Raw genomic sequence first — 14,911 nt, forward strand, 5'->3', positions numbered from 1 at the left:
ATCTTTCAAGGTCAATTATACATATATACATATATATACTTATATGTATATAAAATATATGTAAAATATACATTCTTAAATTTATTATTGAACTTAAAATAGTCCTAAAAATTTTAAATATAATGACCAAGAAAAAAATTGCTTAATTATGTAAATGCCATGTTTACTAGTCTAATACTACATTAAACACTACAAGGTCATCATTTCCTCTAAGTCAAAGCAAGATCTACTATATGTATATCACTCAGTTACACATATACATGCATATATGCATGTATATGTGTTGATAATACTCCAAATGACCATTTTTCCTATTCCTTAATGGATATTGTACATGATCTAGACACAGCTTTATAAACAAGTTCCACTCTGTCCACTTGAACTGTATAAGGGGAGCTTCCAAATCTGTGCCCCTGTGAAAGGGAACAGCACTTCTTTCTGGAGATGCTCTTGTTATCACATCTGCAATAAATTAATCTTCATGTTGCCATGGTCTGCTGAGGATTTCTCAATCTCACAAATATTTTGTTTGTACTATTCTCCCTTTGAGTTAACATATTAACTCAAACATTGGGAAATTAATTAGAAATTGATTACTTATTAAACAACCGTGTTTTTTGTTTGTTTTAAATTGAGTTTTATGTTTCTGCCATTGCACAGGGGCCAAACCAATGAAAAGTAATGGAAGAGATGTTTTGTTTCCAAAGGTGGCAGCAGCAGCACCTGCTCAGGTGTACATCCCTAGTGACCTGTTACGGCCTTGGCCTGAGAGTCTCAATGTTGGGATCCCTTCTAAATTGAGGCAGCGAGCTTAGCTGGGGCTTGAAAAGGGAGCTAACACATATCCAGAAGACCACAGATACACAGATATTGGCGACCAAAAATGGGGTTTGGGGGGATGTAAAATTGTAAATATTTGTATATATAGAAATATAAGGTTTTTTTTTCTTTTTTCTTGAGCTTTGCTTCATTTGTTCTGAAATGAGTCACTTGCCACTGGTTCACTTCAGGAGATGACCCAAGAAAAGAGTCAAACCTATTTACCTGTTGGCTAGGGCTGGGCTGGAGAAGGCCAGGGAGGTCTGTAGGGCATGGCAGGTGGTGGGGGGAGGTTGGCCCTGCTTGGCTAGGGTGGGCCTGGGGGAAGGACAGCAGCTGGATAATGGGACAGCAGCGTCAGAAGGGCAAGGCCTAAGAGGCGCTTCTAGAACTTTCCTCTGTTACTTCCTTCCCATTCCTGGCCACTGGCCCCAATGAAAGTGAAGCTGAGTGACCTCTTTTCATGACTCTGGGAGGAGGTTTGGCCAAGCACCTGGTCTGTGAGATGGATCACTCAAAGCAAAAACCCTCGCTGCTAAAACAGCTGGTCTTTCCTGGGATTTCACCCTGAAAGTTTCACTTTATGTTTTGAAACCGCCCCACATTCAAATCTTATTTCCCTGGAAGGAGCTAAGCATTGACCTTCCCCAGTTTCTATGGCTCCATTTTGATCAAAGTTAGAAACAACAGTGCTGAATAAAAATGGATTTTTAAATTAAAATCCTTAGCCGTTGATTCCACAATTTATCAGAATCATTTAGGTGAATGGAAAGCAGAAAATATACGTTTTAAAATTTATCAATGAACTTAAAATAGTCCTAAAAGTTTAGATACAATGACCAAGAAAAAAATTGCTTATTTATGTAAATGCCGTACTTACTATTCTAATAACAAATTGAAAACCACAAGGTCATCATTTCCTCTAAGTCAAAACAAGACTAAGTAAATCTCTTAACTCAGATAAAACTCCTAAATTTAATGCTCTATGTAGGCAGTTTTACATAATTTTTATGAAATATTTATTAATTCTAACCATCTTTATTATAATACCTGCTCTTAAAAACATTAAAAACCTTTTATATTATGATTTTCCCTGGTTATATAAACTTATTGGGAAAAATATTTTGGTCATTAAGTGCTGCACCAGAGGGCTTAATTCAATCCTTAACTGCAAAGATTTGACACTAGTTATGAGTGAATATCCAACTTATCTAATGAACAACAGCAAGATTTTTCATACAATAGAGAGGGCAGTGTGAATGTGATTATAAAATTCTCGACATGGTTTTTACTTTAAAACTACCTAAGCAGCATCCTTCAGGGTAGTTGGTGTGCAATCGCGTTGGATTGGATAAGAAATTTCATCTTGAAGACACAGTAAATCAGGCATAACGAACTTTAAATGCATAAAATAACTGTTAAACAAGTGATATGATGTTACACATGTGGCATACAACAATTATAGAAATACATTTCCTGAAAAACTTAAAAGGTGTTCTGACTTGAAAACTTACAAAGAAATTTTGAGATCATAGAAATACGTGGCAAGAGGGCGGGAGTAATTTTCTCCCTCTTTAATTGCAATAGTTCTCTAGAAAACAATCCCCTTTGAATTTCGGGAGAAAACAGCGTTTTTCATGCCTTTGCACTTCACTTTCTATGTGCATAAGATAATAGAATAGACTTAAATTAACAATATTTTCTGTTTACATATATTGTCTCTAAAAAAAATCTATAATTTTGCTTCATGCCATTTGAAAGCTAATTGCACGTAACCTAATGGAATTTACTCTTTTTTGACTTGTAGCCTGTAGGAAGTAGAAAAATCTTCTTTTGTAAAATTAATTGGAATTGAAAAGTTTTCTAAATAATAATGATTGCCCAGATTGTTTTTGAAATGCATTTGATTATTATTTATATCAAATGTAAAACATCTATTATTACACTAGCATTAAAAGAGTAATAGCCCTCTTTACAATTTGTGTCCAAAAGTATCTATGAGGTTTGTCATTCTGATATTGTCATTCAGGTTTATGTATATTCAGGTTATATTTTATAAGCATATTTTCCTTTATCTTCATTAAAACAATGTACACTGGGAGTGAAGCTCAATATCATTGTGCCTGACAGTTTTGCAATTAACTTATCAATGATTTAAAACAGTTATTTAATACCTAAGAAATGTTCCAAGCCTTGGAGAATTTAGAAGCCATTTTCCTCAGAAACTGAGAATCACCTTTTTGCCAAGAATGAATGAATTCAAATATCAACATTATCATAGGTTTGTAGAAATTCAGAAATAATGAAGTTCAAATGGATTCTATATTAGGTAAAATTATTATCACATTCTTATTGATAACAAAATTTCAGTAAAATTAATGACATTTTACATTCAATCTGTGAAATATAGCAAAACAAGAGAGATATATATTCTATGTGTAGCATCAGTCACAACACACTGCTTTCAGAAGAAGTCTTCTAATTTGTGTTATTAGCACGTAAGGAGGTAAGTAGTTGACCCTTTTTGTTCCATAAGACTGGCAGGTTTTGGGAACACCTGTTTCTTTCCCATTTGCCGTATGATGGTCAGTACTAAATCCAGACCTCTTAGGAGGATTCCTGTATCAACAAGTTGACAGCAGTGTGCCTGGGCTACTATTCCATTCCCACAGTTTCTTGTAAGGACTGGTGTGTGTTTGTTTTTTCCTTCCGGGCAATGCTCATTCTTGGCAACTGTCTGCTTCTACAAACTTAGGTTTTTGTAAAGGGTAAATAAAACTGGAGATTTGAAGGTTTTAGTTAGAAACTCAGGGACTTCCCTGGTGGTCCAGTGGTTAAGACTTCGCCTTCCAATGCAGGGGGTGCGGGTTTGACCCCAGGTCGGGGAGCTAAGATCCCACGTGCCTCGGGGTCAAAAAACCAAAACATAAAACAGAAGCAATATTGTAATAAACTCAATAAAGACTTTAAAAAAATGGTCCACATCAAAAAAAAATCTTAAAAAAAAAAAAAAAGAAAGAAACTCAAATCATCCAAGTAGCCATAAAGCACGCCAGGGCTTTAAAACTTGTCTTCTTCCAAACCGCACTTGTAACACAGGGGCACTATTTCATAAAGCATTACCTCTTTGAGTGAGATAACGCTGAGTGACTTTCAACATTGGTACTCAGCCTCTTCTTTCTGACCTCCAATCAGGTTGACAGTAGTGATGACGGTGGTCCCTGTTGTAGATACCTGGGCAGTAAAATACTTTATTTCACATGGGCTAGTATGTCAGTGCCAGGTGGTAGTCTCTGGAGCAGTGGTTCTAAAATTTTAAGGCCCTTCAGAATCACCTGTAGGGCTTGTGAACACACAGATTCCTGGGTACCACCCCCAAAGTTTCTGATTCAGCAAATCTGGGGTAGTGTGAAGATCTGCATGTCTAGTAAGTTCTCAGGTGATGCTGAATCTGATGGTTCAGGAAGCACACTTTGAAAATCACTGATTTTGAGCAAAGGAATTCTGACTTCTGAGTCTGTTCTTCACAAAATCACACAACTACTGCCTCTCTGAGCCTCTCTCTGTCTCTCCAGCTCTGGCTCTCACTTTCTTGCTCTCTCTCTCTCAATCTCTCTTCTTAAATGACAAATAACTAGACATATTAGGATCTAAAACATTTAGCTCTTACTCTGATCTCAGAATTTCTGATTCAGCAAATCTACTTAGCTATTAAGGCATGTGATCAGTATTATTTGACATTATTCTCAAACTAAAGTGCTAACGTCCATAGCAATGTGAAAATCACAACTCTTCTTTCATGCAGCATAAATAAGAAAAAAAGTTCTCAGATGTACAAAGGGGAGAAAGCAGAGAATTACAGTACTTTGCTTTCATTGATATTGTTCTGATATTTAGCAATATAATTTCAATAAACCTCATATTTGAGGGTAGTTTTTGCTTTGAGTAGTAAAAAGCACAAAGTAATCCCCAGTTCTAAGGCACAAAAACCATTTGTGGATAATTTGGTTATATTCTTTCTGAAAGTGATGAGTTGGAAAAAAAAAAGTAAGAAAAGAGCAAGATAATTTTTATGTTCTATGAAAATCTTTCTGAAATATTCTTCATATCTTTTGTTTCAATAAAATAAGAATGCCTGCTACTATACTATAAGAAGAAGAGCAACTTTCCATGAACATCTCTTTTACTTTTTTTTTTTTTTTTTGTGGTATGCGGGCCTCCCTCTGTTGTGGCCTCTCCCGTTGCGGAGCACAGGCTCCGGACGCGCAGGCCCAGCGGCCATGGCTCACGGGCCCAGCCGCTCCGCCGCACGCGGGATCCTCCCAGAACCGGGGCGCGAACCCGGCTCCCCTGCATCGGCAGGCGGACGCGCAACCACTGCGCCACCAGGGAATCCCCTCTCTTTTACTTTTAAAGTGACTATTTGAATCAGAATAATTTTGCAGAGAAGCAAATTGAAAATATTCAGTGCTTTGAACCCCAGATCTTACATTTGTACGAAACGTACTGCACTCCTGTTCATTTGTGTGTGAGTAAGAGCAAACACCTCCATTCTCCTAGTCACCTGGCTCTCAGCCACAGGCCCAGGTAGAATTCACTAACATCAATAGAGTCACTGTAATTAAATAGAAACAAAAAAGTGAAACCTTCCTGTCCATGGCATAGTGAGGACCACCATCATTGGTTGCTTCCTGCTCTGAGTCTGAATCATCTCCCAGAATGCCTTGCTGCTCTGCAGCCTCTACCAACAGGTCCCCCTCAGTGGACTGGAGCTCTCTTGAAGGCACATTCACATCCTAGCACCTAGCATGGTGGGTGCTTTCTGGGAGGTGTTTGATACATGTTTACAAAAAGTAAATAAATGCAAATATTTACCATCAAATCTCCATGGCATTACCCTGTCCAATATGGGACCCAGATGTGATTTGGTATTCTACTATCCTTTTTCTTTGTAAATTGAATTCTTAATTTCATCTAGCAAGGCCAGTTACCTCATTTTTATTGGTTAGAAGAATACAATAATGTGATATCTTAGTCTTAAATGTTGAAATATTTCCTTAGAGATGGACATTGTGTGTTTATAGTTACTCCACGGTTTTTACATGAATGCAGAGTCGTATTGGCCACATGTTGAAATGATAAATGTTAGCAATGGTAAGGTTACAAACCCAAGAAAACTGTGTAAATGAGTTATAAAATTAATGGAAAATAAAGTTGAGTAGTATACATGTTTACATAGTTCTGAAAGATAGCTTTTGAGTTATCTAATATAATGTTATTTTGTATATAAATATACTCTCAAATGTCACACCATAATGACACTCTTTAGTGATTTTTTTTAAACTATAAAGTCAACTAACATATCTCTTGTTAACCCAGAGTTAGTAATTGCTACTTCTTTTAGTAGTCAAAAGAAAACCAAAGGATAAGTTTGGGTAACTTTTAGCCACCAATTTGAAGGTAAGATTAAAATAACAATTAGAATTGGAAATGCTCATACATTTAATTGACACAAATCCTAATATGTGAAGCTAAAAGTGAAACAGCCTGAAAATAAGTTCAGTGGAAGTTTCAACTTCTAACATATCTCAATCAAAAGTTGAGAAATGATTTTAAACTGACTTTATTTCCAAAGAGCACGAGATCATTGTCTTTTAAAAAAAAAATGGGTCCACAAAGTAATAAAATTTCTGTGTACAGAGATTTAAAAAAAGAAGAGTGGTACTCAGGCATCCCTGTCCTGGGCATCAATCTTCTACCAGTTTTGGAGCGGCCCCACACCGTTGGCCACTGGGAGTGTGCTAATGCTCGTGAGCACGACCTGCTCGGACAGTTTTGATATGTTATCAATGTTGCTGATCTGGGTGGTCAGGGACTTTCGGCTCTCAGTGCTCGTCCGTCCCCGGGCCAGCGGATCCTCTTGGCGGTGATGAACTCCAAGGCAACAGCAAGAAAATGCAGCTTTAAATTCCTCTCGAAATTTTCCTGGCAAACCAGGGAGAATGAAAGGAAAAAGAATTCAATATGTTTTAACCAATCATGAATTTTTAATAGTTAATTAATTATTTAACTGAAGTATAGTTGATTTACAATATCATGTTAGTTTCAGGTGTACAGCACAGTGAATGCTATATATATATATATATATATATATATACACACACATATATATATATATACTCACACACATATATATACATATAGTATATATATGTATATTATATTCTTTTTTAGATTCTTTTCCCTTATAGGTTATTACAAAATACTGAGTATAGTCCCCTGTGATATACAGTAGAACTTTGTTCTTTATCTATCTTATATATAGTAGCAGTAGTGTATAGGTTAATCCCAAACTCCTAATTTATCTTCCCTCTGCCACTTTCCCCATTGGTAACCATAAGTTTGTTTTCTATGTCTGTGGGTCTATTTCTGCTTTGTGAATAGGCTCATTTGTATCACTTTTTTTAGATTCCACATATAAGTGATATCATATGATATTTGTCTTTCTTCGTCTGACTCACTTTACTTAGTATGATAATCTTTAGGTCCATCCATCTTGCTGCAAATATATACAATGGAATATTACTCAGCCATAAAAAAGAATGAAATAATGCTTGGTACACTCTTGAAACACTGACACATTTCCATAAAATAGTGAGGCTGCTTTTCATGCCCAATGTTTGGAGTTTGTTTCATGCCTTTAGAGGCAAACCTCCTACACTTGTGAATGTGGGTTATTTTTAACTAGATAACTATAGTAAAGCTGAGTATCAGCAGAAAGGTATCCAGAGATATTTAACGATTTAAAAAATGAGGAAACCTAAGTTATACATGGCCAAAAGTACACAGAAATTATCCTTGCATTGTACTCTGAAGAAACTGTTCTATTGACACAATCAGTTCAACAAAATATCTAGAAAATTTCTAATGTTTCATAATCTGCATAAGGCAGAACAAACTGAAAGAAAAATAAACAACTTTAGAAGTTTTTCTTTATCTTTAAATTATTGATGTGACATTGCAGAAGGATAAGGATGAAACACTGACCTCTTAAGCCTCTAAGGGTAAATGGCAGTGTTGGAAATCACCAGTTCTTTTCTCTGAGCTTTGATTACCTACCTGGGTTGTTGAGTGATTAAAATTGGTTCCCACTGATTATCAGCTGCCTTCTTGCCTCATCTTAACCCCCATCATGGCACTTTGACTTGGTTCTGTGGCTTCTACTTCAGATAATTCTCCCTACAACCCTCTAATAGATTTTCCCTGTTTAGTGCAAGCTCAGGGCCCTAGTCATCACTAAGCCCAGGGCAAGTGTTTCCCCACTGCTTTTTAAGCCACCTCTCCTCAGGCCATTCTCCCTTCAAACAGCACTGGGACGGTGGTCTCTGCTTATCCCAGTCTGAATGTAGTCTTTATTTTGGAGACTGGGGTTGAAGGTGTCAGGGGAAGGCATGAAAAGGGGCAACTGAATACAAACCACCCCTCACATATACACCACCTGATTCACCAAAAGGTGAAATAAAGCAGGTATATAGAGGGTACATGCCATGACTGAAAAAAAAAAGTTATTTAAAAAAAAAGCCTAATTGACTGGTTGTCTTTTTTAATAACCTATATAACCTGGAAGGCCAAAGATGAAGTTAGAAAATGCACACACTTTATTCAGCATGCAATAAAATGAATCGCTTATTCTTTCATATAAACATCATATATTTGGAGATGGAAATAAAAAAGAAATAGCCAGGCTTCCCTGGTGGCATAGTGGTTAAGAATCCACCTGCCAATGCAGGGGACATGGGTTTGAGCCCTGGTCTGGAAAGATCACACATGCCGCGAATCAACTAAGCCCATGCGCCACAACAACCGAGCCTGTTCTCTAGAGCCTGCAAGCCACAACTACTGAAGCCAGCACACCTAGAGCCCGTGCTCTGCAACAAGAGAAGCCACCTTAATGAGAAGCCTGCGCACAGCAATGAAGAGTAGCCCCCGCTTGCCTCAACTAAAAAGAAAGCCCGCACGCAGCAACGAAGACTCGACGCAGCCAAAAATAAATAAATAAATAATAAATTATTTTTTTTAAAAAAGAAATAGCTAACTGGTTGGAAAGAAGACAGTGTAAAGATATAGCTAATTAAAACACAATTCTAAAACTTAATTAAGCAAAATGTTGGTAGATAAAACAATATTTAGTTAAATGATTTTTATAATTATATTGATTCCATAAACAGATGGGTGAGATCAATTGCAGAGGTGTGTATGTGTGGCTCCTTTAGCTTATGTGTTATTTAGGAGGAATATAACTTTTTTTAACTTTTATTTATGTATATTTTTATTTTTTTGGCTGTGTTGGGTCTTCGTTTCTGTGCGAGGGCTTTCTCTAGTTGTGGCAAGCAGGGGCCACTCTTCATCGCGGTGCGCAGGCCTCTCACTATCGCGGCCTCTCTTGTTGTGGAGCACAGGCTCCAGACGCGCAAGCTCAGTAGTTGTGGCTCACGGGCCCAGTTGCTTCGTGGCATGTGGGATCTTCCCAGACCAGGGCTCGAACCCGTGTCCCCTGCATTGGCAGGCAGATTCTCAACCACTGCGCCACCAGGGAAGCCCTATAATTTTTTTTATGGTCAGCGAGAAATCTTGAGATAAACCCAAGAGATGTTACCCACAAGAGAATTGTAAATACATAGAAATACCTAAAAGTGGAAAGGTTCCAATTCCATTTCAATTAGGCTACAAATGTTGGCAAAGGAAATGATACAAGCAAGGCTGTTTTGTTTTCAGATAAAATGATTTTACATCTTTATAAATCATAAGTTTAATGTATGACAAGCAAGATTCTCTTATTCAGTTCTCACAGTTCTCACCTTCCTCCTATTTCAAATTTTCTTCTAAATTTTATGGGAAAAATTACTTAGATAATTTTTTCTGATGCGTTAGTTAACACATGTTCCCTCTCATAAGGGAAAAAACTCAAGACCAGTCAGATCAAGGAAAAATATTCTCACTGTATCGCAACTAATATCTTCATATTATTCTAATTAATTCTAATTAGAATTAGAATTAGTTAATTCTAATTAACTAATATTCTTCATACCATTCAAGAGTGTTCAGACCTTCTGGTCATCGATCCCTCACCCTGGCCTGTGGTTTGTAGAGAAGAAACAGTTGAAAACTCACCACTGAGAAAATTATAAATAATTGGGTTCGCAGCACTATTGGCATATACAAGCCAGTGTGAAAAGGTAAACCAGGCATATACAGTCTCTCTGTCTTCCGTGTGGGTAAACATCCCAAATACTCTGTAGGAAAAGAAACAGTAACATGAAAGGCAGTGTGATTCTGGAAACTACCTTTTAAATAATTAAATTCAAGGGTGAACACAGCCCTTGGTGGCAGTTCCCTGACTCCAGTGCTGCCCTGCAGGACAGACCACTTGTAGGTTTAGGGCACACAGTGGGGCTAGAATAACTTCAGTACCTGAAGGGCACCTCCAAGGCACGATTAGTAAATCAAAAGCCAAATCAGGTCAGAGAAGGGGCTTTCTCTCCTGTAAACAACAGCAATAAGAATACAAAGTTTGAATATATATCTATCTCCCTTCTTTCATTTTGTTTCTAAACACAATGGAGCAGCTTTTGTTACTATTTCATTTTGCGTGCATTTTATTTATGTATTTATTTAACACTGGAGTATAGTTGATTAACAATGTTGTGTTAGTTTCAGGTGTACAACAAAGTAATTCAGTTATACATATACTGAATACTATGCTTTTTCAAGTTCTTTTCCCATTTAGGTTATTACAGAATCAGAGTTCCCTGTGCTATACAGTAGGTCCTTGTTGCTTATCTACTTTAAGCATAGAAGTGTGTACAAAAGCACTCCTAAATTGCAGTCTGTAAGCACTACTTCATACTTTCATTTGTGCATTGATCAATATTACATTTCTTCAACTCCAGTCTTCCAGCCTTGCTGAAATTTGGTTTCTGGGATTTCTTTATATGCAGAGAAGAACTAGTTTTCAATAGGCAAAATTCTGGTAATTTCTTAAAGTTCATGAGTTTTATTTTTTTAATTATTTTAAACTCTGAAAAATATGTTATTATTATCTCCTTAAAGGTCATTTTTAAGATTTGTTCTGTACTTCAAAATACCTATTTATCAAATTCTATTCACTAGGCAACAGCAGGCAACTTGCAACTACCCAATAAATGTATAGGCTGAAGATTATAATGCATTTCCGGCCAGAGGGTCCATTACTGATCGTGGAATTTGTGCCCGTGATAGAAATACGTTGCCAGAATAAAGTGGTGTTCTATGGAGTACTACAGTTTTACAAAAATATAATATATAGTAAGACAACATGGATAAAAAGAATCAATATGTTATGACCCTCTACCATAATGTATCTTTGAAATCCTAGACAAACAATACCTGCTTTAAAGAAGTTGGTTTTGACTAGTCAGGCAAAACACTAAGTTTCAAAGAAAAGAATTTAGGACTTTATTTGTAAGAGAAAGAAAACATGAGCATAAAATGCAAGGGCAAACAGAGATAAATATTTGAAGAAAATATGTGTGATAAAGAGAAAAACAATTTTCAAGGTTATTTTGAAATTTTTATTTTTTGACAAAGAGCAGAAGTCTCAAACAATGGAAACTATTTTAAATTTAACATGGACTTTCTCCTTAGAAAGCCATTTATTTTCCTTGGAAAGGGAGGTCTGTAAGTCAGAAGAATAGAGAAATATTATGGAGAAGTAGGTATTTGGAACCAGCTAAAGGGAAGTTACAAGTGCTGAGATGCAGGAAATCCAAATGAGTCATCCAGAGAGCAGTCAATCCAATTTTCATTGAGTTTAGATTGACTAAAATTAAAGTACAAAAAAAAAAAAAAAAAAAAAGGAGAGAACCTATCCAGTATCCTGGCATGTTTACAAGGTTCTTAAGAGCAAAAATCATCATCTAGCATCAGACTAGAATACATTTGTATGGGATTTCTGTGGGCAAGAAAAATAAGAAGGGAATTATGAAAAAATATGGAGGGCAAAGTTGCTTTCGTTTTCCTGTGAGCCAGTATACATCTGAAGGACCCAAGCTGCCACAAATCTTATACCTTTAAGGCTGTGTCTGTACTAAACAACATTGCTGAACAGAAGTTCATTTTCTCTTTCTTTTCCATTGAAAAAGTCATTAAGAATAGATATACGTATAACTGAATCACTTTGCTATACAGCAGAAATGAACACAACATTGTAAATCAACATTACTTCAATAAAAATTTATTTTAAAAAAGTAAAAAAAAAAAAAAAAAAAAAGAAAGAAAAAGTCATTAAACAATCAAAAACAAGGCCCCAAAGAGAATGACAAATCTTTGCAGCTGGTTATACCACCTTTAGACTGTGTGATTCCAGCCAAAGCTGCCTCTCTTCAGAGTCCCCAGACATGAGGAATAGGATATTAACTCTAGATCCAGGAAAAATGAGAGAAGCAATCCTAGTTTTATTTCGAAGCCTCTGATAAACAGAATTAATATTACCTTGGGACCAGTCTCTGTGCAACTATTACATAATTCCCAATAAAGATGGTTGGCCAGAAGGTTCCTGGGTACCACTGCCCCTGCATTGGTTGATCATGTTGGTTGTTTTAACTTAATAGTGTCTCTGCAGCATTACAAATAAAATACCTTCTCTCACTGAAAACTTTTGTACTGATTTTTATTAATATTCAAGCTAAACTTGATTCAATGACATCAGGAAATGAATTCTCTTTCTTTCTGTTTAAACATTCAAAACACAGTATGTGCTGTGATTCCATTTGTTTGTGTGTGTGCTCACAAATGCACTTTTTAAGTATAATTAGAATGCTAACAAAATTCTTATCTCTTTTTATCCTTTAGATAAAGTTCTGTCACCATTTCCTATGTCTTTGAGAACAAAGTTTGGAAAACCCATTTGTTCTGATCAAAAAAGAGCTCAGAGCTGTAAATGAGTTTTTTGCATTAGAACTTCTTCTGCATCTAAGGCTTAGCAATTAGCTTGAAGAGGTCAGGGGAACATCTGTTTTATGTCTGTCATTCAATAGAGAATTTGCATGGATAAGAGCATTTAAAATCCCAGCGCTCTAAAAAACTGTGTTCCCTACCTGCTGGTAACAACAACACATTGAGTTTTCTGGCCTGACAAGCTATTTAGGCAGACGGTTTCCATTTTCTCTGGCTTAAAAAAAGTCCTTAATTAAGAACCAAGAAAAATGGCAGATCTCTTCATTTTCAAATAATAAGTGAACTTTACCTCTTTAGCACATTGAGGATGCTAATTGGTAGATAGCAAATTGCAAACACCAAAAGCACAACCATCAGCATCCGGGCTGTTTTCCGTCTGGCTCGGATCTGCTTTATTTCAGCGGCCACAGCGCTAATCCTGGATTTGGTCTGCTGTCCTGGCCCCCGAGGCTGTGAAAGAGGCTGCAGGGCCTTCCATTTTCTCTGAACTACAGATGATGTTCCAGGAATCTGAAAGGAGCGGATACCCTTTATTGTTATCTGATTTAGGAAAGTTCCACTTTGGAGGAGTAATTGGAAGACACAGTAAGGAGAGTATCCCAGACACCCGTGGTCTAGGAGGTTTGTGAGCCTCTTTCCCCAGAATGTTTGCTGAGTGGAGTGTGTTCTTGAGTAATACAGCCGAGGGCCAAATAGGAGTCTGGGTGGAAAAAAAAAGTTGCAACATCGCCATTTTGTTGACGTCTAAAGAGAGCTGCAAATGGAAACGATATCTCTTTATAAAAAGAGTTGTCCACTCAAAGGAATAATATTCAATACTAAAAAGAAATGAGCTATCAAGCCATGAAAAAATAGAGAGGAAACTTAAATGCATATTACTATTGAAATTTTTGTTGAAAGAAGCCAATCTGAGAAGGCTGCCTATTATAAGTTTCCAACTATATGCTATCCTGGAAAAGATAAAACAATGGAGACAGGAGAATGATCAGTGGTTGCCAGGGGTAATGGGTGGAGCAATGAATAGGCATAGCACAGAGGATTTTTAGGGCAGAGAAAATACTACTCTGCATGATACCATAATGATGGATACCTGTCATTACACATTATACAATGTATTTGAATACACCATCCAAACCCATAGAAGGTACAACATCAAGAGTGAACCATAAAGTAAACTGTGAACTTCCGGTGACTACGATGAATCAATGTAGGTTCGTCAGTTTTAACAAATGTATCAGTCTGGTAGAGAATGTTGATAATGGGGAGGCTGTTCATGAATGGAGGTTGGGGAGAGATGGGAAATCTCTGTACCTTCCACTTGATTTTTCTGTGAACTTATAACTACTCTAAAAATATATATGAAACCCCAAAAAAAGTTCTTAATTTAAAAGGGAGAGAACTGAAAACTGGGGAAGAAGAGCTCTTACTAGGAATTCTGATTCAGTTCAGATACCTAGAGTTGAAACAGAAGGAAAACCTAACAGGTAATTGCAAAAGTAACCTGCATAGTTTTTCATGCATCGATACTGCCACCTGCTGCCAGATGTAGAGATAGGACTTAACTACCTATTGCTTTTTATTAGGTTTCCTGCTTCTCAGGTTTGGTTAAGGCAAACCTTTGAATAAAAGGAATAAAAATAAAATAAAATATTCTCTGTTGCTTATCATTTGTTGTTATAAAATTGCTTGAAGGCAATTTTGTGGACCGACCCTTTAAAATGCACATAAAAACCTTGAATATCCCTTGTGGTCTTCCATGAACGTTTCAAATAGCTGGAATTTGTAACAACAGTTACACAACTTGTACTTTTCCACTTCTTTTCAAAGTTATTTGATAATAGCAGGGAGTCCCTCCAAGTATAATATTGTCTTAATTATAAGCTCATGAAGATTGATAGGGTTTAGTGAGCAAAACAATAAAATTCAGCATGTGTAATTTTTTAAGAATAAAATGTGCCAACAAGCACACCATAAGAACATCCTAGTTCTATTAAGATTATTCAGCTGTTGCTTTTATCTCTGTGCTGCAAGCCAGAACAGACCAATGTGTCTCTCACAGTGGATGTTGGATGAATTCTGTTGCTTTATCCATAACAAG

At 36.6% G+C, this 14,911-nt stretch overlaps 1 protein-coding gene across 1 annotated transcript in view; it reads right to left on the reverse strand.

The window, feature by feature from the left end:
- Window positions 1–6,300: 6,300 nt before the first annotated feature.
- The window catches only part of HCRTR2 (hypocretin receptor 2), a 101,623-nt gene continuing 93,012 nt past the window's right edge, over window positions 6,301–14,911 (reverse strand). Inside the window, exons 5-7 of the mRNA XM_007107746.2 lie at window positions 13,103–13,323; window positions 9,991–10,112; window positions 6,301–6,804 (exon numbers count right to left, since the gene is read on the reverse strand). Of these exons, the coding sequence (XP_007107808.2) occupies window positions 6,575–6,804; window positions 9,991–10,112; window positions 13,103–13,323 (573 nt within the window). The 3' untranslated portion in view covers window positions 6,301–6,574. The remainder of the gene's footprint in view (window positions 6,805–9,990; window positions 10,113–13,102; window positions 13,324–14,911) is intronic.

The sequence above is a fragment of the Physeter macrocephalus genome, chromosome 18 (assembly GCF_002837175.3).
Source record: "Physeter macrocephalus isolate SW-GA chromosome 18, ASM283717v5, whole genome shotgun sequence".
Taxonomy (NCBI): Eukaryota; Metazoa; Chordata; class Mammalia; order Artiodactyla; family Physeteridae; genus Physeter; species Physeter macrocephalus.